Raw genomic sequence first — 27254 nt, 5'->3', positions numbered from 1 at the left:
GTGCACAGTTTTAAATTACAGAACTGGAGGTTTAGAATGGATTTGAGAAGAACAAATTTTGACCAGAGGGTTGGAAGTATTTGAAATTCACTGCCTTAAAGGTAGTAGAGATGAGATCAAGATTTAAGAACTATTTAGATAAGCATTTGAAATGTTATAGCATATAAGACCACAGGCCACGTACTGGAAAATAGGATTACAATAGATGGTTGTTTGATGGCCAGCTCAAACACAATAGGCCAAACAGTCTCTTTCTGTCCTGTTAAACCTCTGACTCTTAATATTTAACCCAAACCTCTGTAAATATTCTGTTTGCCAAGTCTTGTTCACTACTTTTGCTCTCACTCTCCTAATAGCTCACATTTGAAATACAAGTCCATATGTTCTTATTTCACCATGGCCTCGTTCCTCTCCCAAATCCACAACCTCCTTCAGCCTAACATTCCTTTGTGAATTCTTCATTCCTTTAATCTCGCATTTTATACATTAATGGCATCCTTTACCCAACCAATAACTGCTGTGTCTTCAGTTGTCTAAACTTAAGTGCCAATCTCACCAGTACATACATGAAGACTAATTTGCTGACAATAGAAAATAGTTTTCTAAAATTTATTTACATTTATTGCATCATTATACTATGAAATATACATCTCCAAAACAATGTTTACAACTAATTTTGTTTTGATATCACAATGTAATAGTTGCTCTAGTTGTCTTTTAACAAAGATTTTTTGGGGCTTGCCAAGTCAACAGTGTCAACTTTTGAGAAGATAGGAATTTGAAGGTAGGTATTTTAAGTATCCACTGGCAATAATTATTGACATTCAGGCAACTCACCAAGATACAAAGTGCAATCCCATCAACCTATCTTAATAATGCTTTTACACAACCTCAGAACAAGAATTTCTGTTGTTAACGGATGCAAATAATTCTACTGTTCTCATTGCAATTGCAGGGGCTGGACTCATTGCACATGTAGTTAGTGCATGTGACATTAATGTCAGGGATGCTGCAAGTGGCTTCTTGCTAAAACTATTTCCAAATTCAGTGTATAACCGCAAAACATTGACGAGAATAAATTAACACAGATACATATGGTTCCTGACTTATGAATGTGCAACTTAAAGAATGAAATTCCATTTTACCATTAGAGGGACTGTGAAGTTTCATTCAAACTTGTGAACATTTGCTTGTATTGTACTGCATTGCATTCCAACTGGTGTATAAATTGACTTATGAATTTACTTAAATGGAACCAACAGCTAGAATAATAAACAAGTACAGCATAGGAACAGGCCTTTCAGCCCACCATGTGTGTGCTGACCATTATGTTATTCGAAACAAATCCCACACGCCTGCACATGATCCATATTCCTTTATTTCCTGCTTGTTCTTATGCCTGTCTAAACACCTCAAACTTTGTTAACGTATCTTCTTGGTGGTGCTTCTATCACCTTCCCTGGCAGCGCGTTCCAAGTACCTACCACACTCTGCATTTAAAAACTTTACTCACACATCTCCTTTAGCTTTCCCCTCTCACCTTAAACCTACATCCCTTGTATTTGACAATTCCACCTTGAGAAAAAGATACTTAACTATCTACCCTTTTCATGCCTTTAATTTTATATACATATATCTGGTAACCCCTCAGCCTCTGATGTTCTTGTGAAAGCAATCCTTTTGTCCAACCTCTCCTGATAGCTAATACACTCCAATTCAGGCAGCATCCTGGCAAACATTCCCTCCAAAGCCTCCACATCCTTCCTATAGTATGGTTACCAGAATTACCTAACTAAAATCTTACATAGCTGCAATATGACTTGCCAACTTTTATACTCAAAACCCTAACCAATGAAAGCGAGCATGCCATACACCACCTTTACCACCTATCTACTTGTGTTACCACTTTCGGAGAGCTATGGACTTACACCGCAACATTCCTCTATAAACTAATGCTTCTAAGGATCCTGCCATTATTTACTGTACACTTTTGTATTTGACTTTCTAAAATGCATCACCTCACCCTTTTCTGGACATGTGGACCAGGAACTAAACTTTATCTGCCATTTCTCTGCTCAACTTTCCAATCGAACTTCATCCTGCTGTATCCTTTGATAACCTCCTCGTTATTCACAAGTCCACCAACTTTCGTATTGTCTGAAAACTTTAAAATCAGACCTCCTAAGTTTTCATCCAAATCATTTATATTATATACATTACAAAAAGGTGTCAGCACAGATCCTTGTGGAATACCACTGGTCACAGATCTCCACTCAAACAACAACCTTCTGTCTTCTATGACCAAGCCAATTTTGTATCCAACTTCATGTGACTTAATCTTCTGGACTAGCGTACCATGCTGACTATCTCTAATAAGTCCAAATAAGATAAGGATAAGTAAGATTACACTTATTGCATTCCAACTTGCATACACTCATGGACTGCCTGCAAAAGCAAACAGCGATTCACTCAATTTCTTAACCTTTAACATTCCAAGTAAAACAAAATGCACGACCAGAGTTCATTTAACATGTCCTGGCAATTAAATCTCCTCTTTTCAGTTTCACTTATCATGGCAATCAAGTTTTTTTTGTTTTGTTTTCTTGGCTTGCACCTGACACTAGCTGTTAGATAGGATGACAACAAAGCGGATGGCAAGCGAGGTAATGAGAGTGAAGTGAGGATCGGGATGAGAGGCAGCAATCAATGGACACAATGACATCAGCAATGCCAACTTCCTGATCCAGTGAACAGGTGAGAGATACAGTGAATCAGAATACTCCATTGGAAGACTGACGCAGTAATCAGGGAGAATGACTTATTTCTACTTGTGCATAATGTTAAACATTAAGGTCAAATAATAAATCAATCATTTGGGTTTCTGTGTTTATTCTGCAGACTTTCATACCTGGTTCCTATTATTTGGTATTATCACCATCTATTAAAATACAATCAAGGATATTCACATTGGACAATGAGCTTAAAAAAAGAAAATTTTCCTGTGTTGAAGTTTTACCCATGTTCATCAAAGTACACTTTCTTGATGTGTTCCTACCAGATCAGCATCAACAGTATTGGGCGGAAAGGAGAAGAGCAGTGGAAAGAAATGAATTTCCAACGCTAGAAGTCCAAACATTGAACAGAAAAAGACATGTTCTCTTGGTTTCAATCAGAGTCACTACTACTGCTCGAAGAATCAGTTGACATAACTTCCACATCATCTTCATTCTCTTTATTATGTCCAGGAGGCTCCAGCATAAAATCATTGCTGTGGTTTGGAGGCAATAGGTTGAGAGACATGTCATTTGACTGCCATGGGTATTGTGGTGCAAGTACATCTGAAATACAGAAAGTTTTCATGAAATACAACTGTGTTTTAATCTGTAACGAGACAGGTTCGTAAAATTTTATTCAAGATAATTATGAAACTTATAATGTTGTCTCCACTGTTACTGGTTCAGTGTGCTTTCTCATTTTAACTCCTGTTCTTGGAAAATAATTAGTAGTAGTCCAAAAGATCATTTACAGAACATATTTTTTTACTGATCAAACCAATGTCTCTTGCTGCTCACCTGCCAAAGGAAAACACCAATGGTCTCAAACCCTTAATATGGTATACCCTTCCCTACTTATATACATTTAGCTTTATGACACTATTTTAAATTCTTGATGTCAAATTATGTTCCCTTTTAAAAAGGATATGAAAGTATAGAACTTTAAAGAATGTCTTAAAAAGCACAAATCCCATCAAAAAAACACAAGTTATGCTTCTCTGACTTGAAATACTTGTATTATGATCCCAGCTGATGTTACTATAGGACAAATCAAATCCTCGACTGAAATCTGGCTTTATAGATCATATTTTGTTTTAGGTTTTAACTAGGTAGTTTTTCACCGAAACACAAGCATTCAATGCTGCAAATTTGGTTCGAACAATAAAAACAAGTCTGTTATACAAAAGACATTAAGATAAAACAGAATAAACCAAATTATTTACATAAAGCACAACTCAAGATTTCAAAACACACTGCAAAATACAATGTCATTAATCCCAAAAGCATTCATTTGCTCAGAGAGAATTTCCCTCTCCAATGTATCTCTAAAGGGCTTAATTTAACTGTGGCTTCAATTCCCTATTTTAGTTTTTTCCTTGATTCTTCATACATCTTGGCTTAGATTTTCAAGTTTCACATAAGCACGTCAGGGTTTTAAGCAAATACTTCTGGTCTGGAACTTTAAATTTTGACGTAATTTATTTCTTAATAGTTCTAAACTATTATCCTTCTTTGAAAGCAACTTTTTACTCATCCGCTTAAGGCAAGATTTCTGCAAATCAGTCAAACAAAGTAAAAAGGGATTTATTGAAACTATAGATGTTTCTTCTAAAAGGCAGAGTGTTAAATGTTGTCCACATGGACTTTAGCAAGAGCTTCGACAAAGTTCCACGTGGTGGATTGAATACTAAGTTTAGATCATATGGGATCCAAGGAGAGCAAGCCAATTGGACACAACATTGCTTAACAGTAGGATACAGAAGGTGGTGGTACAGGGTTGTTGTTCTGACTGGAGGCTTGTGACTAGTGGTGTGCCACAAGGATCAGTACTCATTTATATAAATAATTTGGATGAGAATGTAGGAGGCATGGTTAGTAAGTCTGCAAATGACACCAAAATTTGTGGTATATTGGACAGTGAAGAAGGTTATCTAAGAGTACACCGGGACCTCAATGAACTGGGTCAGTAGGTCGAGGAATGGCAGATGGAATTTAATTCAGATAAATACCAAGTGTTGTAGATTGGTATGACAAATCAGGGCAGGACTTACATAATTAATGGTAGGGCCCTGTTGAGTGGTGTCACAGGTTGACGGGGCGATGAAGGTGGCATTTTGCACGCTTGCCTTCATCGATCAGAACATTGAATACAGGAGTTGGGATATCATGTTATGGCTGTGCAAGAGATTGGTGAGACCATATTTGGAGCACTACATACAATTCTGATCATCCTGCTATATGAAGGATATTATCAAACTGGAAAAAGTGCAAAAAAGATTTAATAAGGACTCTGCCATGTCTGAACTGTGTGTGTTATAAGAAGAGGCTCAAAAGACTGGGAATTTCTTTCTCTGGAGCGTAGCAGGCTGAGGGGTGACTTTATAGAGGTTTATAAAATCGTGAGGGACATAGATAAGAGTCAAAGTCATAGAGATGTACAGCACAGAAACAGACCCTTTGGTCCAACCTGTCCATGCCAACCAGATATCCCAACCCAATCTAGTCCCACCTGCCAGCACCCGGCCCATATCCCTCCAAACCCTTCCTATTCATATACACATCCAAATGCCTCTTAAATGTTGCAATTGTACCAGCCTCCACCACTTCCTCTGGCAGTTTATTCCATACACGTACCACTCTCTGTGAAAAGGTTGCCCCATAGGTCTCTTTTATATCTTTCCCCTCTCACCCTAAACCTATGCCCTCTAGTTCTGGACTCCCCAACCCCAGGGAAAAGACTTTGCCTATCTACCCTGTCCATGCCCCTCATAATTTTGTAAACCTCTATAAGGACAGCCCTCAGCCTCCACGCTCCAGGGAAAACAGCCCCAGACTGTTAGGCCTCTCCCTATAACTCAAATCCTCCAACCCTGGCAACATCCTTGTAAATCGTTTCTGAACCCTTTCAAGTTTCACAACATCTTTCCGATAGGAAGGAGACCAGAACTGCATGCAATATTCCAACACTGGCCTAACCAATGTCCTGTACAGCTTCAACATGACCTCCCAACTCCTGTACTCAGTGCTCTGATCAATAAACGAAAGCATACCATACGCCTTCTTCACTATTCTATCTACCTGCAACTTCACTTTCAAGGAGCTATGAACCTGCACTCTGAGGTCTCTTTGTTCAGCAACACTCCCTAGGACCTTACCATTAAGTGTATAAGTCCTGCTAAGATTTGCTTTCCCAAAAATGCAGCACCTCGCATTTATCTGAATTAAACTCCATCTGCCACTTCTCAACTCATTGGCCCATCTGGTCAAGATCCTGTTGTAATCTGAAGTAACCCTCTTCACTGTCCACTACACCTCCAATTTTGGTGTCATCTGCAAAATTATTAACTGTACCTCTTAGGCTCGCATCCAAATCATTTATGTAAATGACAAAAAGTAGAGGACCCAGCACCAATTCTTGTGGCATTCCACTGGTCACAGGCCTCCAGTCTGAAAAACAACCCTCCACCACCACTCTCGGTCTTCTACCTTTGAGCCAGTTCTGTATCCAAATGGCTAGTTCTCCCTGTCTTCCGTGAGATCTAACCTTGCTAACCAGTCTCCCATGGTTAACTTGTCGAACGCCTTACTGAAGTCCATACAGATCACATCTACTGGTCTGCCCTCATCAATCTTCCTTGTTACTTCCTCAAAAAACTCAATCAAGTTTGTGAGACATGATTTCCCATGCATAAAGCCATGTTGACTATCCCTAATCAGTCCTTACCTTTCCAAATACATGTACACCCTGTCTTTCAGGATTCCCTCCAACAACATGCCTACCACCGACGTCAGGCTCACTGGTCTATAGTTCCCTAGCTTGTCCTTACCACCCTTCTTAAACAGTGGCACGACGTTAGCCAACCTCCAGTCTTCCGGCACCTCACCTGTGACTATTGATGATACAAATGTCTCAGTAAGAGGCCCCGCAATCACTTCTCTAGCTTCCCACAGAGTTCTAGGGTACAACTGGTCAGGTCCTGGGGATTTATCCACCTTTAACCGTTTCAAGACATCCAGCACTTCCTCCTCTGTAATATGGACATTTTGCAAGATGTCATCATCTATTTCTCGACAGTCTATATCTTCCATATCTTTTTCCACAGTAAATACTGATGCAAAATACTCATTCAGTATCTCCCCCATTTTCTGTGGCTCCACACAAAGGCCGCCTTGCTGATCTTTGAGGGACCCTATTCTCTCCCTAGTTATCCTTTTGTCCTTAATATATTTGTAAAAACTCTTTGGATTCTCCTTAATTCTATTTGCCAAAGCTATCTCATGTCCCCTTTTTGCCCTCCTGACTTCCCTCTTAAGTATATTCTTACTTCCTTTATACTCTTCTAAGGATACACTCGATCTATTCTGTCCATACCTTACATATGCTTCCTTCTTTTTCTTAACCAAACCCTCAATTTCTTTAGTCATCCAGCATTCCCTATACCTACCAGCCTTTCCTTTCACCCTAACAGGAATATACTTTCTCTGGATTCTCATTATCTCATTTCTGAAGGCTTCCCATTTTCCAGCCGTTCCCTTACCTGCGAGCATCTGTCCCCAATCAGCTTTCGAAAGTTCTTGCCTAATACCATCAAAATTGGCCTTTCTCCAATTTAGAACTTCAACTTTTAGATCTGGTCTATCCTTTCCATCTTTGCACCTTCTCTAGTAGGTACATCTACATACTGAATCAAAAATTTGTCTTGTACACACTTAACAAATGCCCCTCCATCTAAACCCTTAACACTATGGCAGTCCCAGTCTATGTTTGGAAAGTTAAAATCCCCTACCATAACCACCCTATTATTCTTACAAATAGCTGAGATCTCCTTACAAGTTTGTTTCTCAATTTCCCTCTGATTATTATGGGGTCTATAATACAATCCCAATAAGGTTATCATCCCTTTCTTATTTCTCAGTTCCACCCAAATAACTTCCCTGGATGTATTTCTAGGAATATCCTCCCTCAGCACAGCTGTAATGCTATCCCTTATTAAAAATGCCACTCCCCCTCTTCTTTTGCCTCCCTTTCTATCCTTCCTGTAGCATTTGTATCCTGCCATTGAAATAATGCAGTTAATTTATTAGTCCTACCTTGTCCCTGCCTGTCATAGATGCTGCTGGCTTGACTAGCATTTATTGCCTGTCTGTCACTAGTTGCCTTTGAGAAGGTGGCATTTCCCTAAAGTTGGGGAGTCCAAAATTAGAAGACATAGGTTTAAGATGAGAGGGGAAAGATTTGAAAGGCACTTGAGGCCAACACTTTCACACAGAGGTTTGTGCATAAATGGAATGAGCTGCCAGAGAAAGTAGTAGAAGTGAGTACAACAACAACAACAATATTTAAAAGGCATTTGGACAGATACAAAGGATAGAAAAGGTTTAGAGGGATATGGGCCAAATGCAGGCAATCGGGACTAGTTCAGTTTAGGAAATTTGGTAGACATGGACGAATTGGGCCCAAGAGTTTGTTTCTGTGCTGTATGATTCTATTCCATGCTGTACACCTCTATGACTATGACTCTAAATCATATACCTCAAATCAATGTAAATACCAAAATATCCATAGTATTATATTGATTATGCACATTGCAAAACTGCATGTTGTGTGTGTAAATCAGGAACTACTTCAAATATCAAATGTACAAATGGTTTCATATGATCCGATCTCTGGAACATTATTACAATTAGAGGGGACAGAAACACAAGTAATTCAAGAGGAGTTGATTACTTTGATAACAAGAGGTTTGGATGAAAGGAGATTGCAGATTTATATAGTCTGATTAAATAGCCCACATGACCATCCTTAGTTATTTACTGTTGTGATCAATAACATGCATGAATGAGTACTCAAATCTTTGGTTAGTCTCTAATACCTAACCGGCCAATCATACAAACATTGAAATGAGCGCTTACAGCTAATCACAATGGACAGCAGAGCCAATCCTGTTCCTATGATCATGCAAATGTAATTTCTACTGTACAACAATTAGAATCCAAAGTGGATTTCCCCTTTTTAACTCCTAGTTCTACCACCACACCAGCTGTGATTAGTAAATGTAGCATTGAGTGGAAAAATAAACCACTCATGACAATCTTTAGCAACCAAATCAGGATAAGATGAAATCTGCCAAAAACCTTTAATCATTGATCAAGAAGTGACACAAAGTAAGTTCACTAGGAAGATCTAATGGCCTAAGCTCACTTCATAGTCAATACCACCAGATGAGTTTCCTACATTGAGTTATAGTTTCTTTTGTCTTTTTTTTTTAAGTAAACTGTCAACAGCTTTTACCTGGTAATCTGCCTGCAGCCAATGCATCCCCAGGTAAATGTCCATTCACCCCATTGGTAGAAAGGTTGCTTTGCTGTCCCAAAAGTCCACTCCTCATTTCCAGATCAGTAGGGTAAGGTCTCCGGGGGTCACCTATATCAAAAGCATAATGCTAAGAATTAATCATATCCAAGTCTTCAAAGTTCATTCTCAGCTGTGGGGTGATGTCTTTATCTCTGGTACCAGGCAGGCAACCTTCACAGTTTTCAATTATGGCTGCAGGGCATACTACAATTGGAAGGAGAAAGTGAGGACTGCAGATGCTGGAGATCAGAGCTGAAAATGTGTTGCTGGAAAAGCGCAGCAGGTCAGGCAGCATCCAAGGAACAGGAGAATCGACATTTCGGGCATAAGCCCTTCTTCAGGATACTACAATTGGAAGCACAGTAACAAGTCTAATTGTTACTGTGAAGTAATCTTCCTGTTCCTGTCCCATTACACAAAACATATTGATAGTAACTTGCCTTAAACAGAATAATTCATTAGAAATTAGAACGCTCTTGATTTTTTAAAAAATCATTTACATATATCATAATGATGGTAAGAAATCACAAAGTACTTCCCACTTTCTCTGAGAAATCCAGCAACTCAGTACTTTAACAACAGATAATCAAAGGAATACACCATTATAGAACATGTCAGAATTGATTTGGTAAGTAAATCTGGGAAATCTACATTCATCTATTCTCAAGTTGGTAACTAATTGTTTTGACGATGATCTTAAATAAAGTAAATGTTTGCAAAATTATTTATTTTTCTAAGCACAGATGGATGAAGTGGATAGCAGACCAAAAACAGTCATGCAAGCAGAATCCACTATAGCTTTTAAAGGAATACAAGTGGATAAATATTTGAAAAACAAAACTTTGAAAAGGCTATGGAGAAATAGCAGCAAAATGGGAATAAATGGACAACCCATTCAGAGATTAGTGGTACAGGTAAAATGACCTCCTAGCTGCAAATGCATCTAGAATATCTCTTTATTAAAATAATGAGCAATAATATTTAAAATGGTACCTGGAACCCATGTCAATGGGGCTGCTACAGCATTACTAGCACTTATCCGATGTGCATATTTAATAAGCTCTTCAGATGAGATGGCACCTGCAAAGAAAACAGAATCATAACTCCTTACTGATCTGATCTTCAAAAAAAACAGTAAAAATATAGCTACCTAACCAGATAAAAAATGTTGAACTTTGAAAAAAACGTATTTACTCACACAAAAAGACAGAACACTAACCCTAACTCTATTGCAGGTCACATTTCAGGAAGGCGCCAGACATCCAAAGCACAATTGATGATGAGTATTATATTATAGTCATCGTGTAGTGAATATATACACACACATTTAGATTAGATTAGATTCCCCTACAGTGTGGAAACAGGCCCTTCGGCTCAACAAGTCCACACCGACCCTCCGAACAGTAACCATGCAGACCCATTTCCCTCTGACTAATGCGCCTAACACTATGGGCAATTTCTCACGGCCAATTCACCTAACCTGCACATCTTTGGACTGTGGGAGGAAACCGAAGCACCCAGAGGAAACCGACATAGACATGCGGAGAATGTGCAAACTCCTCATAGACAGTCGCCCGAGGCTGGAATCAAACTTGGGTCCATGGCACTGTGAGGCAGCATTGTTAACCACTGAGCGACCGTGCCACCCCTAAAAAGTACAACTAGTCCTACATAAAACTTTAGGAGAATTACAAAAAGCTTGCTACCAAGGATGTTTTAATTGTATTCTCCAATGTAAAAACAAAAGGGGGTATGTTATCAGAAACCCTTATGTAACAGGATTTCACAAACAGCAGCTTCAAAAACTCACAATGCCTCTCCTTCTAGAAGGACAAGGGTAACATATGCATGGGAATATCTTTTCAAGTTCCCCTCCAAGCCACTCATCATCCTGACTTGGAACTATAATCAGTGTTCCATCACTGTCACAGAGTTAAAATCCTGGAACTCACTTCCTTTCATGGCAAGATCTACAGCTGTTTAAAAAAGCAGCTTATCACCACCTTCTGGAGGGGAATTATTTATCACCTATTCCTACTGACTAAGCCAGTGATGCCCACATTCCCATTAATTTAGTTTTAAAACAAGAGAAGAACTTAAGAGATATCAGAAAATGAATAAGGGTACAAACTAATCCAAAAACATACAATAGAATGTTTATGATCTGGAACGAAATAGTTTTAAGATACGGTGTAGTATATTTAAAGCAGATGAGTCGAAATTACTTCTCTCAAACGTTTTGTGAATCTGTGACATCCACCACACCAGATTGCATTGGATCTTGAGATATTAAATAAATTTAAAGTAGATTGACAGATTTGTAAGTAGTAATGGGTTGAAGGGTTATGGAGAACGGATAGAAAAGTGGAATGGAGGCCGAAATGAAATGAGGCTGATTTTATTAAATGGCAAAGCAGGCTCAAGGGGTGAACAACCTAATCCTACTCCTATTTCTTATATTCTATGTTTTTATTATAACAACTTCATTCAGAAATAAGTCTTGTTATTAGACCTTCGTTAATTGTCTCTGCAGTTCAGTAGCTGCAACAGTTCAAAGTTTCTTTCCAGTTGAAAATGTCTACCTTTCCTTGCTTTCTCTATCGATTTTAATTTCTCTTTGGCTTGATACACAGCAGTTGCCTGAAAAGAATGAACACAATTAGTACTTCATTTAACAGGTAGAAATTTACTTTGTCTAAGTATCAACTAAAAGTGCAGATCTAAATGTGGCTTTTCCAGAACAACTATTAAACTGGTTAAGCAGCCCCATTAATTGAGAAGCCTTAGGAAAGGGCATCTTTAAAAAATTAAGTTAAGCTTGCATATTAAATAGGTTCCAAGCAAATTTCTGAAAAATAAAATTAAGATGCAATGAAGCTCAAAATAGTATCCATATAATAGTCATGGGCTCAAGTGAATTCTATGGCATCTTGGAAAATAATTCCACTGAAGACTTTAAATGAGCTTAAGTAATTAGTCTGATAATAAAGACAAGCATTCAACTTATGGTACTGTCCTATGTATCTGGAAAAAATGATAGATTGAAAGTAAGGAGGAACAAGGTATGTCTCATGATGATATGTAGTACAGCCAAAAGAATCAGACTTTCGTAATTGATAGCTTGTTGAATGAAAAAAAAAGTTCTGATGTTCAAAAAGTCAGCCATCAATACTAATGGGCAATAGAAGCCAAAAGTTTATCTGAAGGGGCTAATCAGTGGAGAATGGAACTGTTGCATGTACAGTAGTTGGAAAATATAACTGATTAAATGTCCAGGATAAGAGGAGGTTAGGCTTCTGAATTAGATACATGAAGGACAAAAATGGATAGCATAAAAATGCAGAGCAAGCTGAGACAGTGACTGTGGGCAAGAACATGTTTTGAAAAAAGTAGACTAATTGAAAATCCCTCCCAAGCTGGGGGCTGATCGCTTATTAATGACTGAACTTCAGGATTTCAACCAAAAACTAACTGATATGGACTATATCCTCTTACCATCTGCATCAAATTCTTAGCATAGATAGCCATGATAATGGAGTTGATAATTTACAGTTACCAAAATTTTATGAACATTTTGCATGGTTTCTTTCACACACATTCTTCTGCAATACAATATACTTGCTGACATCAAATATCCAAATAATCTGCACTGACAGCGTATTCTCACTAATTATTCACAAATGTATAGGGATATGCAATATTAAGCTGATTATTAAAATTAAAATTCTATGTTTAACACTTTTTCTTACACTATATATATATTCTCACATCTTCATTTTTATATATTACTTACTCTGTTTAAATATATTTATGAGAAACATCACTGCTAGTGCACACACTAATGGGGTCAGCAAACCTTTCTTATATTCTTAGTGGAGTCTTCCAAGCATATGTACAAGGTAGGACCATTACATTTTTTTGAATTTATGTATGATTTAGACTTGGTTGTATTCAGCACAATTTCAGAATTTGCAGATGGCATAAAACTTGAAAATACTGTGAACTGTGAGGAAATTGGTGAAAAAAGTTGACACAGCCAGGCTGATGGAATGCGTGGATATGCAGCAGGGGAAATTTAATTTATAGAAGTGTGATGTGGTGCATTTTGGTAGGAAAGAAAAAGAGCTGCACTATGTAGGAGCAGAGGGACTTCAGGAGTTATATGTCCACAAAGTGTTGAAGGTGGCAGAGCAGATTGCAAAAGAAAGGAGCTTATGATGACTTTTTAAAAAAAGAGTAGATAGTAATTCAGCCTTGGTAGAGTATTGCATCTAATTCTGAGTGCCACGTGTTATGAAGGATGTGAAGGCATCAAACTGGGTGCAGAAAATATTTACGAGAATGGTTCTAGGGATGAGACACTTCACTTCCTGGTTAAAGTGGATAGGCTCAAGTTGTTGTTCTTAGAGAAGATAAGGTGAGAGCAGATGTGACAGAGGTGTTCACAACGATAAGGGGTCTAAACATTAGATATAGCGAAACCGTTCCCAATGGTCAAAGGGTGAGAAACCAAATGACACCTATTTGAAGTGTTTGGCAAAAGAACCAGAAGTGACATCAAAAAGTGTTTGAAATCTATAATTCACTGATTGATGGGGGCATGGAGGGAGATTCATCTGGGTTTTTCAAGGGGAAATTGGATAAGCACAAAGTGAAAAAATTTATAAAGTTACAGGCTAAGTTTTGGTTAAATTGGTCTTGAAGGGAGCTTTGATTTGAGGACCGAATATCTTCCAACTGTGTTGTAACCAGTTCTGTAGCTCAATGAAACCAAGTCAACAAGAATAAAGAGATTTATGAAGTAGAAAAAAAAAGTGTTCCACTTTTACATTTTGGGAACTTGATTAGATTCATTGACAACATCTGACTGAAACCTTAGAAAAGTAAAGTGAAAAAAAGGGAAACTTCAATTATCTGCCAATCCCCAATATTCAATGGTAAAATCTGCTCCAGATTTTAAGATCTGTGAAAATTGTACATTTCCAAGTAGCTGTAACTCACTAATATGTGTTCAGCCTCTTTGAGCTGTTTCTGTAACTGCTGGATGTCACCATCTCTTTTTTCGACCTCTTTCTCCAGAAGATGCATTTCCTCTTGAATCTTGCCTTGTTCTATTGCTACTCTTACTATTTCTTGGAATTCTCCATCTTTCTGAATCAACAGATCCAGGATCTGAAAAACAAATACTACATTTTAAGAAGTTATTTAAACTAATACTACAATTGACTGGCATTATTCAAATACTTGAACTAACTGGTTTTGAAAGTTGGTGGTAGAATGCTGTTCTGAGATTCTTTATGCCATTATTTTCATACTTACTGGATTTTAGTATTATAAGAAATAGGAACTAGAATAAGCCATTCAGGGGTCCATTGAACTTGCTCACTGTTTAATAAGATCATGATTCATCGGTTTGTAACTTCCTTCCTGCTGCCCCTCTCTGTTTTAGATCAAAATTAGCCTTGAATATATTTGATGATCCAGCCTCCACTATATCAGTGGAAGAGAATTCCAAAGACTAACGTTCCCTCTAAGAGAAGAAGAAATTTCCTTCATCTCCGTCTTAAATAGGTGACCCCTTATTTTTAAATGGCATCCAGTTTTACATACCCCAATGAGCAGAAACATATACTCATCATGTGCCATAATAAGCTGTAGCTGGAAACAATAATAATACGGAAACATTGGAAGCAATTATGCCAAGCAATGCATTTACACTTACATCATTACACTAAGTAACAGTCACCAATTTGTTAGTCAATCTGGACATAAGTTTTCTTCTTAGAAAGACTGTTTTATTTGTGCCTCAACAAGAATACTCAATGTCAGCTGCTGTATTAAAACAAATGAATAGACATGACATACGCAAATAATTTGTGCAGTCCAGGGTCAAATATCTTTTCATTTTAGAGAACTCCTCTTCAGATTTGAGGGCTACTTTTTGTATGCGGAGGCTCTCCTTAAATTCACACTAACACCATTATTAGGTGAAACAGTCTTATAGTAACATTGCCTTTGGCATTTGTGTTGATATATGGGATATCTGCACTTGCACAGAAGCATAACTGGAAGAATTCAAAATATAAAACAGAATAGAATGAGTAGAATAGAATCCCTACAGTGTGGATGCAGACCATTCAGCCCAACTGGTCCACACAGATCCTCTGAACAGCATCCCACCCAGGGCCATCCCCCTACCCAATTCCTGAACATCCCTGAACATTATGGGCAATTTTGCATGGTCAATCCACCTAACTTGCACATCTTTGGACTGTGGGAGAAAACCAGTGCACTTGGCAGAAACCCATGCACACACGGGAGAATGTGCAAACCCAACGCAGACAGTTGCCCAAGGGTGGAATCGAACCCAGGTTCCTGGCGCTGTGAGGTAGCAGTACTAACCATCGAGCCACTTAATATTCATCACTGCTCCACTAAACTTGAAGCCACAACTTTTAATAAGAGCATTAATTTCGAACACTACAGTATTTAAATTGAAACAAGTGACTGTATACAAGACAATGTAAGACTTCATGGCACATGTGTATCTTTATGAAATAAAGCTTCAAATATTAACTAATTGAGCATAATCAACAAAGCAATATCCAAACATTTGACTCTTCATTTGGTAAGAAGTCTAAGACTCTCTCGTGTTTGCAGTACTTCTCCCCCATCTCCACTTTTGCAGTCCCTTTCTCTTCATTTTCTGACTTTGAAGTCCCTCTCCTCAATCCCTTTGCACCAATCTTCAGTCTCTGGGCTCTGGCCTTGCTTCCCACCCCTCTCAGGCTACACTGTCTTTGGCCTTGCAGTCCTACATCGACTAGTACTTCCTTCCACTTTCCCTGACCACCTAATTGTGGCCCTACTTGCTCAGGCCTGTAGCCATGTTTTCTCTGGTTTTGATCACATTAGCATCCCTAAATTGGCACTGCTCCGGCCTGAACAGAATTTGTTTCCACCACCACTCACCACAACATTCCTCCTCCAATCACATTTTGCTTTTCTCAGGTTTGCTGCTGAGGGATTCATGGTGAATCCCTCAGCAGCAAGCTCAAGAAAGCGAACTTAACCTGTGATTCAAGGAGCAGCTCTTCATCAATTCTAACTATTCCACTACAGCAATGACTTTTCCCAGAAGAGTTGCTCTAATGATTGAACTTTCATAGGTGACTTGGCTGTTTTCCAGGAAGGATCCAGTGACCATCCTGAGTATTTCAAGCACTGGTACAGTCCTTAATCAAAACAAGTTTTTATTTCTACCTTACCCATTATTTATTAGCATGCTCTGACAATTCAAAGAATGAAGAAGTATCAGGAAATTTCAATAAATAAGATTCCCAGCATCCAAAGCTAGTAGTGGTATTTGCATTTTTAGAAAACTTCCAGTAAAGATCCAATAAAGGAAATTAGTAAACAAAATTAAAGCACATAGAATTGTGGATAATTTATTGCTATAGATTGAGAATTGTTTACATGCAGGAAATAGGAATATATGTGTGAGTCTCAGAATGACAGGCTGTTTCAGTGAGTGAGTTGGAAGAATCAGAGTGAACAGTTGTGTCATAGCAACCTGATAGGTATGTGGGACCAAACGTAAAATTTCAAAATTTATTGACACCATAAAATGAGGTTGGAATGTAGGTGAAAGGCCTACAACATGGTAGATAGAATAAAACATGAACACGCGTGAAGTTATCAATTTTGATTTGATTTATTATTGTTACATATACCAAGATACAATGAAAAGTATCATTTTGTATCCAGACAAATCAAACATTTAAAATTTTGATTGATAAAACAGAAAGGTGAGGTATTTCTTAAATGATGAGAGTTTGGGAAGAGTTGCTGTCAAAAGGTGTCTTTGTTCATGATTTACAAAAACTGGGGTACAAGTACATCAAATGATTAGGAAGGAAAATAGCATGTTAGTCTCCTTGAATACAGGAGTAAAGTTGTCTGACTGTAATTATATGGAACCCTGGTGAGATTACACCTGCAGTACAGTGTAGAGTTTTGTTTAGTCTCCTTATCAAAGGATGTGTTTGACAGAGGGAGTGCAACAGAGATTTACTTGACAATTCGCTTGCCTGACAGAAGTGTCTTATGAGAGGTAATTAAAGAAATTGGAATTTTATTTGCTACAGTTTCAAAGAATGATAGGTAATTGTATTGAAACTTAGAAAATTCTTACAGGATGTGACATGGGAGATGTTGAGGAATATTTCTCCTAGCTGGTGAGTCTGGAAACAAGGACATATTCTCAGAATAAAGGGAATGCCACCAAGAACAAGATTAAAAATAATTTATTAACTTAGAGGGCTGTGAACCTCTTGAATTCTCTAACCCAAAGTCTGTGGAAGCTCAATTTTTGAGCATATTCAAGACACAAATCAACAGATTTCTGGATATGAATAACATCAGGGATGTAAGGATAATGGACAAAGTGGAACAGTGATAAACAATTTGTTTCAGTGGTAGAACAGGTTTCTCAGGCCAACTGGCCTAACCTTGCTCCTACTTCCTTTGTTCCACTAATGTAGGAAATGAGGAGAGTTGATTATATTTTTGGTAAAAAAAATCAAGCAAAACACATTTTAATTAAATACAAGCCAATCACGGAAACATGCGATACTTAAGAAATTAAAACTCATATAATTCAAAACATCCGCAGGTTTGAGTCCAGTTATCAATGACCTAATCCGCTGATATGGGAGATGGTCTCTGAATGAAACCTTAGCATGCTGGGGATAAAATAGTATTTAAATAAGATCATTTATTTTCATGGTCTGACATATTATAGATTGTGGCAGTGTGAGAATTGGGTGGGAGGGGGGTTGCAGAGGAGTCAGGAATGTTAACGCCTCTGTGGATAAAGCCATTTCCTCATTGGCAATGGATGTATTTATTAATGACTCCACTTACTCTCATCCAAAGTGATAATAAATAGGCAGTTTTACAAAATGGGATTTAATATAGTACTTCGGATACAGAAAAACTCCACCCTGCCAACAGAGGCAACAACAATTGGACACAAACCGGCAGCTACAGTGTGGGTTGAATGAACAGCAACTGTTCCTACAGTGATGGGAGTGTCAGTGTCTTAGAAATAATTCAAGATTAAATGCTTTGCCTAAGGTAGGCATCTTTCATTCCTTAATAAAACGTAAACTGCTGGAAAAGCTCAGCAGGTCTGGCACCATCTGTGGAGAGGAATCAGAGTTAACCTTTCCTCAGAACTTCTGGTTTTGTTTCTGATTTAAAACATCCTCAGTTCTTTTGGGTTTTATCTTTCATTCCTCACCTGATTTTCCTCTCCTGCTTGTGCAATTTTCTGGTTTCTGGATAATGCAAGCAGCTCAATTAATTCCCTAAGGACAAAAAGGAATAATATTAGAAAGGAAATAAACTTATGACTCCTGGTCTTGGAGAAAAACACCTTTCACTAACCAGGCCATACATATTCATATTACTTTATGCATTCATCAAGCTGAAATGATGTCAGCACTGCAAAAGATAACACTTTTTTTTACAACCAACAATAACATGAAGTACTCCCGGGTTAAATATGGCGTAGTCAGAAGTAAAGAAAGTGTTCCTCTAAGTCTGTTCTGAATTAACACGGCAACAATTTGAAACAGCATATTCTACTGCACCAATCTAATATTTTGTAGGTCAGTCAACATTATTGACTGGCTCAATTAATAGATTTTTTTTTGTCACATCATAAGTACTTTAGTGTTGTGTTCTCACATCCAGGAATAACTGTAAAAAATTCTTAAACTTACTTCAGGCAAAATCTTTACGACCAGCAGAGACCAGAGACATTCATTGTTGTACCTGCTTCCTCTATAAAATCTATTTTGTCTCATCAACAACGAGGCTTCCAGTGCTTTATTTATAATGCTGCATCATAGCCTGTTGCTCATGTGCACTTGACACAAACTAACAGTGGTTCCTACTGACAAATGTGAATATCAAGCGAAATGTTGTAAATATGAGCGGTAATTCGAATTGTGAGAGGTACCTCAGGGTGCCACACTATCACGTTGAAAGAAACTGATTAGATTAGATTACTTACAGTGTGGAAACAGGCCCTTCGGCCCAACAAGTCCACACCGCCCCGCCGAAGCGCAATCCACCCATACCCCTACATTTACCCCTTACCTAACACTACGGGCAATTTAGTATGGCCAATTCACCTGACCTGCACATCTTTGGACTGTGGGAGGAAACCGGAGCACCCGGAGGAAACCCACGCAGACACGGGGAGAACGTGCAAACTCCACACAGTCAGTCGCCTGAGGCGGGAAGTGAACCCAGGTCTCTGGCGCTGTGAGGCAGCATCTTATGTACATTTCATGTAAAATCAAGAGGAAAACTGAAATGTCACGTAATGTACTTTTATGTATTTCTTAGATACAATATAGTTTAGATAAAGATGTCAAGTGAGACACGCTATTAATTTCCCTCCCACCTCCACTCCCAACCCCAAATGACAAACCGTTTGATGAAGCTTAAAGCCCAGGTTCAAACAAAGTGAATGATCAGCTGGATAAGGCATGGATGGAGAGCACCAGTGTGATGATCATTACTTTTGTGAAAAATGCAGAGCTAGGCACGTTCATGAAAACAGAAATGCTATGCCTCAATATTGTTTGTCATAAGTAATGTCCAAAGGTAACATTTCTCTCTTGGCAAAAAGAAACAGTGAGCAAAGATGAAATATTATGGTTATTCAAATATCGTTTTTTTTAAAAGCAGAAAAAAATGACATACTAAAAAGGAAAGAGAATGACCTAGTGCATATATTCACCATGTCAGGTTTCAGCTAATTTAGTGTAAATGCTGTCCTATGTCTAAGGTTTTTGATTGCTTCAATTCTTTCAAGGCATTCAATCAAGCTGCCAATAAAACGAAGGACTTAAGTAGAAATGCAATTGCCCCTCAATATTTAGCCATAATGTGAAAAATACCTCAACTTTTAAAAAGTTAATAGCTGTTAATAGTTCACGTCACCCTTGAATCATTTTAAAAATCTGCCTAATACTGTCTACAAACATCTGTGTTAATAGTGAAGACGATGGTTGTAGCTTACAGGAAGATATAGATGGGTTGGTCAGATGGATGGACCAGTGGCAAATGGTATTTAACTGCACTTTGGAAGAAGAAACAAGAATATTTAATGATACTGGGTATCTTAGAACAGCAGAGAGGTCTTGGTTTAATTATTTACAGGCCCTTGAGGTCAGCAGAACAATGAATAGGATAGTTAAGAAGGCATATGGGACACTTGCTTTCTTCAGTTGTGGCATGAAGTATAATAGCAAGGACGTAATGTTGGAGTTGCACAGAGCGTTGGTCAGGCTAAAACTGGAGTACTTTGTGCAGCTGTGATCACCTTGTCAGAGGAAGGATGTGATATCACTAGAGGGGGTACAGAGAAGGTTCACCAGGAGGTCGCCTGGGATGGAGAAATTGAGAGATTATGTAGGCTTGAATTGTTTTCTTTAGAGCAAGAAGTCTGAGAGGGGTCATGATTGAAGTGTATAAGATTATGAGGGTTATGGACAGATGAATAGAGAGCAACCCCTTGGTTGAGGGGTCAATCACAAGAAAGCATTGTTTTAGAGTAGGGGGCAGGAGATTCAGAGGGAACTTGGGAAACTCAGCAACTGGTAGGAGTCTGAAATGCACTGACTGGGATGGTAGTGGAGACTAGAAACCTTAGGACCTTTAAAAAATATTTGGATGAGTACTTCAAACATTCAAGGATATAGGACAAATTTTTATGCAGAGGGTGGTACGCATATGGAATGAGCTGCCAGCGGAAGTGGTTGAGGCAAGTACATTAACAGCATTTAAACAAATGGACAAATACATGGACAAATACATGGATAGGAAAGAATTTGAAAGATATGAGCCAAGTGCAGGGAAATGGAGTTAGCGTGGACAGACATTTTGATTGGCATGGACCAGTTTTGGCCAAAGAGCCTGTCTCTGTGCTGTTGGACTCTATGATTCCAAGTGTAGGAAATTGGAATTTGTGTACTTTTACTTGTAGTTATATGAGTGCAGACTCAATGGGCCAAAGGGCCTTTTCTGCACTGTATATGAATCTCACAAATGGGGATAGAATTTCAACAGAATTTTACAAATTCCCATTGGAGGTTAGAGTAGCAAATCAATAGGACAACCAAAGAAACAACACTGTATAAGTCAAATGAATTATTGGGGATGCAAGTGGCATTTATTATCCCTAACAAAAACAGAAGTTGCTGGAAAAGCTCAGCAGGTCTGGCAGCATCTGTGAAGAGAAATCAGAGTTAACATTTCTAATCCGATGACCCTTCCTCAGAACTGACGGTAGCTTGGAAAATGTTGATTTATATGCAGAAGATAGGGTGGGTAAAGGGCAAATGATAGGTGGGGCTAGAGCCCAAAGAGAGACAAGAATAGTTGGACAGACAAAGGAGTACATAACAATCTGGCTAGGAGGGTGAATAGCTGTTAATGGAAACTGTTAGTGGCTAATGATACATAGTATGAATGGCAGACTATGGGATGACAAGGCCTGATGTGTGAAGGAGGGGGCGAGGACATGGGAGAGGTCAGGCCCTGAATATTGAACGTGATATTGAGTCCAGAGATCTGCAGGGTCCCTAAGCGGAAAATGAGATGTTGTTCTTCCAGCTTGTGCTCTGATTTCTCTGCACAGATGCTGACAGACCTGCTGAGTTTTTCCAGCAACTTCTGTTTTTGATTCTGATTTACAGCATCCGCAGTTCTTTCGGTTTTTATTTATTATGCCACTCTGAGACTTGCCCTCGTGATTAGTGAGTATCTTGATACACCCGCTTAGAAGGACAGTTAGACGAATCAACCGTATGAATGCATGACTGGAATCACAGAAACAAGTTCCCACCTTTAAATGTATAAACTGAACTAATTGGATTTTTACAACAATCAGGTCCACGGTCATTTTTACTGACACCAATGTTTAATTTATTTTGAAATTAATACAGAATCTTACACTGGTTTGGTGGGATTCGAATCATTATCTGGATTATTCTGAAATGCCAGCTTTCCATCTTTTGACATCCAGGGCTCCTAAACTCCCATTTCATTCCTCGCTTTTCCTTTGCTTTGCCTTACATTCCCACCCCAACAAATGTTTTCTCCCATCCCATCACCTTTTATCCAGATTCGGTGCTCTAGAGATTCCTTCCACATCCCTCTTCCAATGTTTGTCAGAAATAGCTGACATTTTCTCTCATTCAGAGGTCACCGGACGTTGGAGCCCAGAGTCGGAAATCCCTTCTAAATAAAAGAAATAGACACAATCCACTCCTCGGGACGCAAAAAAAACCATTTTAAAGCTCGGCCTCTTACCGACACAGCACTTCCAGATCATCCAGCAGGGCCAACAGCTTCTCCTTGGTACTTCTTTCCGACGCCGCCATTACCGCCAGCTGCCGCTGCCACTGCGCCTGCGCGTTTACCAGTCTCAACTCAGGCTGCGTGAGCTTCCGATGGTGCGAACTTTGCTGGTGTTCACAGTCGAGATGGCAGTGCAGAAATAGAGTAATTCACAGTTTGGACTATTATCGTGAATATATGTTAATTAATATTGCCTAATTTGCAGATTAATCTCTTTCTGTTTTATTTACCTTTGCGCACAATTCCATATGGTTCTACTAAAATTAGAGATATTATTAGTTTTATTGTCACACGTACTCATGATTACAGTGAAAAGTTTACAAGTCGCCACTTAGATACAAAGGTGCTTAGTTATAGATTATTAAGTACAAATTCTTAAGGGGTAAAATAAAATGTCCAGCATTACAAATCATAGGAATAATTAGAAAAATAAATAAATGCATTCCTATTCCAACACCTATGTTTCTTAGTTGGAATAGTGTTGTATTCTGGTTTGGATAGTTTGTGGCCGCCAGTATGCTAAATCCAGGAATGGTCTGTCCTAGGGACCTTAATTCTGATTTCTCTCCACAGATGCTACCATACTTGCTGAGCATTTCCAGAAATTTCTGTTTTTATTTCTGATTTACAGCATCCGCAGTTATTTCAGTTTTTACTTGCTAAATTTAGGGCCTGTCTAATTATCAGTAGTAGAGGATAGAACCACTGTGTGAGCATGTTTCCTCTAATCTGGGTAGTTGCGTAGTCACACCGAGGGTCCGAACAGACCTATCAGTGTGCCGTACAATTTCTAGGACTGATTTCAGGCTCTGCTGCGCACGGACCTCGAAGGTCAGTGCAGAAGAAAACAAAATTAAAGGAAATCAAAATTGTGAGTCCAAACAAAAGAGCACTTGTTTTACCTAACAAGGTAGTTTTTTATTCGCATGATAGCAATAGTTACAGTTTAGATTACTTTGTTCCACAGAATTACTTAGGACTATCAGAAGCTGTGCAGACCAGTTAGCCTCTCTCAGGAACTCAGATGTGTGACATTATCTAATTGGTGGACACCAGTTCAACATAAACATTAACTCCTTCTGAGCCATCATTTTTAAAATACTTCTAACCCCAAGTTGTTATCCCCCACAGTTAATCAGTTATGCAATCTTGCAATTAACTATGATACATTTATTATTACCCATCTCCCCAAACCTCTGACTTCACAAATTCAGGTCTAGATAGTTCACAATTTCCCCAGAACCCTCCACTCTCTTCAGACTTGGGAGATGAGAGGTAGATTGCTTGAAGACTGACCTCATTGATTCTGAACATTGACATCGAATGAAGGAACAGCTCTCCAAAAGCTTGTAATTTCAAATAAACCTGTTGGACTATAACCTAATGTGACTTCTGACCTTGCCCACCACAGTCCAACAATGGCACGTCCACATCTATAAATCAGATTGAGGATCTCTTATCTCTTGTATATTGTTCACTTGGACGTCATTCCTGGTACACTGTTGTTGGTGTATTATCTTCTCTGAGGAACCATTAATTTTCTGAATTTCCTTTACAGAAGAATTCTGCTGCTAACTCAGGTGAGATCATCTGGAAAACCTTTAATCTCAGGAATATCTCTTCTGGAAGACATCTGTTCTGTTGAAACATACTTTTCTCTCTTTGTAAGATCTTGGATTTCCTGTAAGAGACAACATGCTTTAGTTTTTGGAAAAATAGATTGAAATAGAAGTTGGACTGCCGTAACTGAAAAACAAGGAAAGTTTTGCAACTTGAAAATCAATTGTTGAATATTATTGGGTTGTGCAATTCATTGGGAGAAAGTGAGGGCTGCAGATGCTGGAGATCAGAGCTGAAAATGTGTTGCTGGAAAAGCGCAGCAGGTCAGGCAGCATCCAAGGAGCAGGAGAATCGATGTTTCGGGCATGAGCCCTTCTTCAGGAATGCGCTTTTCCAGCAACACGTTTTCAGCTCTTGTGCAATTCATTGTTGATTTTTGTAGGAAAAATTCAAAACTGAATGATTTTGAGAATCTTTCAAATTAAGGAAATTCTGCCTGAAAACGGTGGTCATGATTTGGAGGTGCCGGTGTTGAACTGAGGTGTACAAAGTTAAAAATCACTCAACAGCAGGTTATAGTCCAACAGGTTTAATTTGAAGCACCAGCTTTCGGAGCGCTGCTCCTTCATCAAGTAGTTGTGGAGTATACAGTTATAAGACACAATTTATAGCAAAGGTTTACTGTGTGATGTAACTGAAATTATACATTGAAAAATACCTTGATTGTTTGTTAAGTCTCTCATCTGTTAGAATGACCATGTTAGATTCAATTCTTTCATATGTAAATCACAAAACATTTTTAAAAAAATTACATTCTCAGGTGAACTTTAACAATTGATGTCAGCCCAGATAATGTGTTGAAGGTGTTAGCCCCCTGTGTGCTGCTGTCTGTGCCATAATGTTTAGACTGATTCTAATCTAAATTGCTCAGGAAGAGCAATTAGCGCCTATTACTGTAGCAATGGACTTCCGCGTAGACATTGAAACTGACAATGTCTGCAGTGAAACTAACAACAACTGTGTTGAAATTAACAAAGGCTGCACTGGAATTGACAATGGCTGTATCCAAACTATCACTGACTCTGCAATGATTGCCATAAACCAAATCATGTTACAAAGACAATAATCTCAGCACTGACCTATTGTATCACAAGGAGAAAGTGAGGTCTGCAGATGCTGGAGATCAGAGCCGGAGATGTGTTGCTGGAAAAGCGCAGCAGGTCAGGCAGCATCCAGGGAACAGGAGAATCGACGTTTCGGGCATAAGCCCTCATTCCTGAAGAAGGGCTTATGCCCGAAACGTCGATTCTCCTGTTCCCTGGATGCTGCCTGACCTGCTGCGCTTTTCCAGCAACACATCTCCGGCTATTGTATCACAAGATGTATAAAGATATGTGCTCCAGGTTCAGAGAGGAATTGCAGCTGACCACTGTGCTGTTGGTGTCTTTCTCTCCCCGGAGCTCCGATATTTCCTTGTACAATAAACTCTGTCATTGAACCCTAACACAGATGCCGAGACTAGTGATTTTCCCTATAACAGCAGAATAAATATTAAATTCCTTCTAAACAATTAAATTATACTACAGGTAGGAAGACTGTCTGGATTCATTCTCATCAACCTAGTGGTAGCCAGAGAAACACTTATTATGACTTATCTTCCTGCTTCCACACTGGAACCCAAAGAATTTAACCTTGACCCCTTTCTATTTCTTACCTCCATGCTATCCCTTGGTGGTATCATCTGAAAACATGTCAGTTTCAAAATGCACACTGACTTCTGGTTCCACTTCATTACCACCTCTCTCGACTCCTTCAGTGTTTTTGCTATATCATCGAGTGGGCAGAAACTTATTTCAACTAAATATTGGGAAGTCCAAGGTCATAGACTTCAATCATCAATATCAACTCTGTTTTGTAGTCATCTTCTTGGAGATTGAATTTTTTTTTGCAACTTTGACACCCTGAACTGAGCTTCAGCATCACTAATGTGGCCATTTGCACTTCCATAACATAATCATCTCTGCATCTCCGTAGCTTATCTGAAATCTTGCTCACACCATTATTATCAGTAAACCTGATTACTTTAATTCATTTTCTGGCTGATCTCTCAGCTTCCTCTCTACATAAAATTTTGCTTATCCAAAAGCTCTACTGTCCACATCCTAGCTCCCTTCCTTATTTTCAAATTGCTCCTTAGCTTTCTACATTTCATGTCAATAGCCTCCTGTAAATCTAGCGTCATCTTTTCTCTTCTAATCAACCTGTTAAGAGACATTATTAGACATCTACAGAGCTTGTGGGACTTTAAACAAAACACTGGAGAGTACAGTGGTTCAGACAGTATCCATGGAGAGAAAGCAAGCTAAGATTAGATTAGATTAGATTACTTACAGTGTGGAAACAGGCCCTTCGGCCCAACAAGTCCACACCGACCCGCCGAAGCGCAACCCACCCATACCCCTACAACCTAACACTACGGGCAATTTAGCACGGCCAATTCACCTGACCCGCACATCTTTGTGATGTGGGAGGAAACCGGAGCACCCGGAGGAAACCCACGCAGACACGGGGAGAATGTGCAAACTCCACACAGTCAGTCGCCTGAGTCGGGAATTGAACCCGGGTCTCTGGCGCTGTGAGGCAGCAGTGCTAACCACTGTGCCACCGTGCTGCCTAAGGTTTCAAGTGTAGATGACTCATGGGAGCTGAAGTGAAGTGTGAAGCCGGCGGGGGTGGGGGAGAGGGGGTGCAGCATTTATGCAATAGTGGATGGGGTTGACAGCCATGGCTAACAAAGGAAGTCAGGAAATGTATCATAGAAAAAGAGAGAGCCTATAAAGTGGCCAAGAGCACTGCAAAATCAGAAGATTGGGAAGACTGCAAAACCAAACAAAGGACAACAAAGAGAAAAGTAAGGAAAGAGAGGATCAAATATGAAGGTAGGCTAGCCGGTAATATTAGAAATGATAGTAAAAGTGTCTTTCAATACATAACAAACAAACAAGAAGCAAAAGTAGAAATTGGGCCACTCCAAATTCATGCAGGAAGGCTCATGATGGGAGATAAGGAAATAGCTGAAGAACTTAATAAATACTTTGTGTCAGCCTTCACAGTGGAAGACATGA

General features: G+C 38.9%; 1 protein-coding gene across 2 annotated transcripts; it reads right to left on the bottom strand.

Moving 5' to 3' along the window:
• Positions 1 to 595: 595 nt before the first annotated feature.
• Positions 596 to 22662, bottom strand: med4 (mediator complex subunit 4). 2 transcript variants are annotated; one of them, XM_043700381.2, is made up of 7 exons: positions 22522 to 22662; positions 18434 to 18500; positions 14131 to 14301; positions 11712 to 11769; positions 10123 to 10209; positions 9067 to 9198; positions 596 to 3338 (listed from the first exon to the last, which is right to left on the bottom strand). In XM_043700381.2, the coding sequence occupies exons 1-7, from the start codon at positions 22590 to 22592 to the stop codon at positions 3166 to 3168; spliced, it is 759 nt and encodes a 252-aa protein (XP_043556316.1). In that variant the 5' UTR covers positions 22593 to 22662; the 3' UTR covers positions 596 to 3165. The 2 variants fall into 2 exon arrangements, with proteins under 2 accessions (XP_043556316.1, XP_043556315.1); XM_043700380.2 differs by lacking the exon at positions 22522 to 22662 and adding an exon at positions 22323 to 22468.
• Between the last annotated feature and the right edge of the window lie 4592 nt (positions 22663 to 27254).

Source organism: Chiloscyllium plagiosum, unplaced genomic scaffold, assembly GCF_037043375.1.
Source record: "Chiloscyllium plagiosum isolate Xiang-an unplaced genomic scaffold, Cpla_swu_hap1 HiC_scaffold_12, whole genome shotgun sequence".
NCBI classification, from domain to species: domain Eukaryota; kingdom Metazoa; phylum Chordata; class Chondrichthyes; order Orectolobiformes; family Hemiscylliidae; genus Chiloscyllium; species Chiloscyllium plagiosum.
This window is presented reverse-complemented; position numbering and strand designations above follow the sequence as displayed.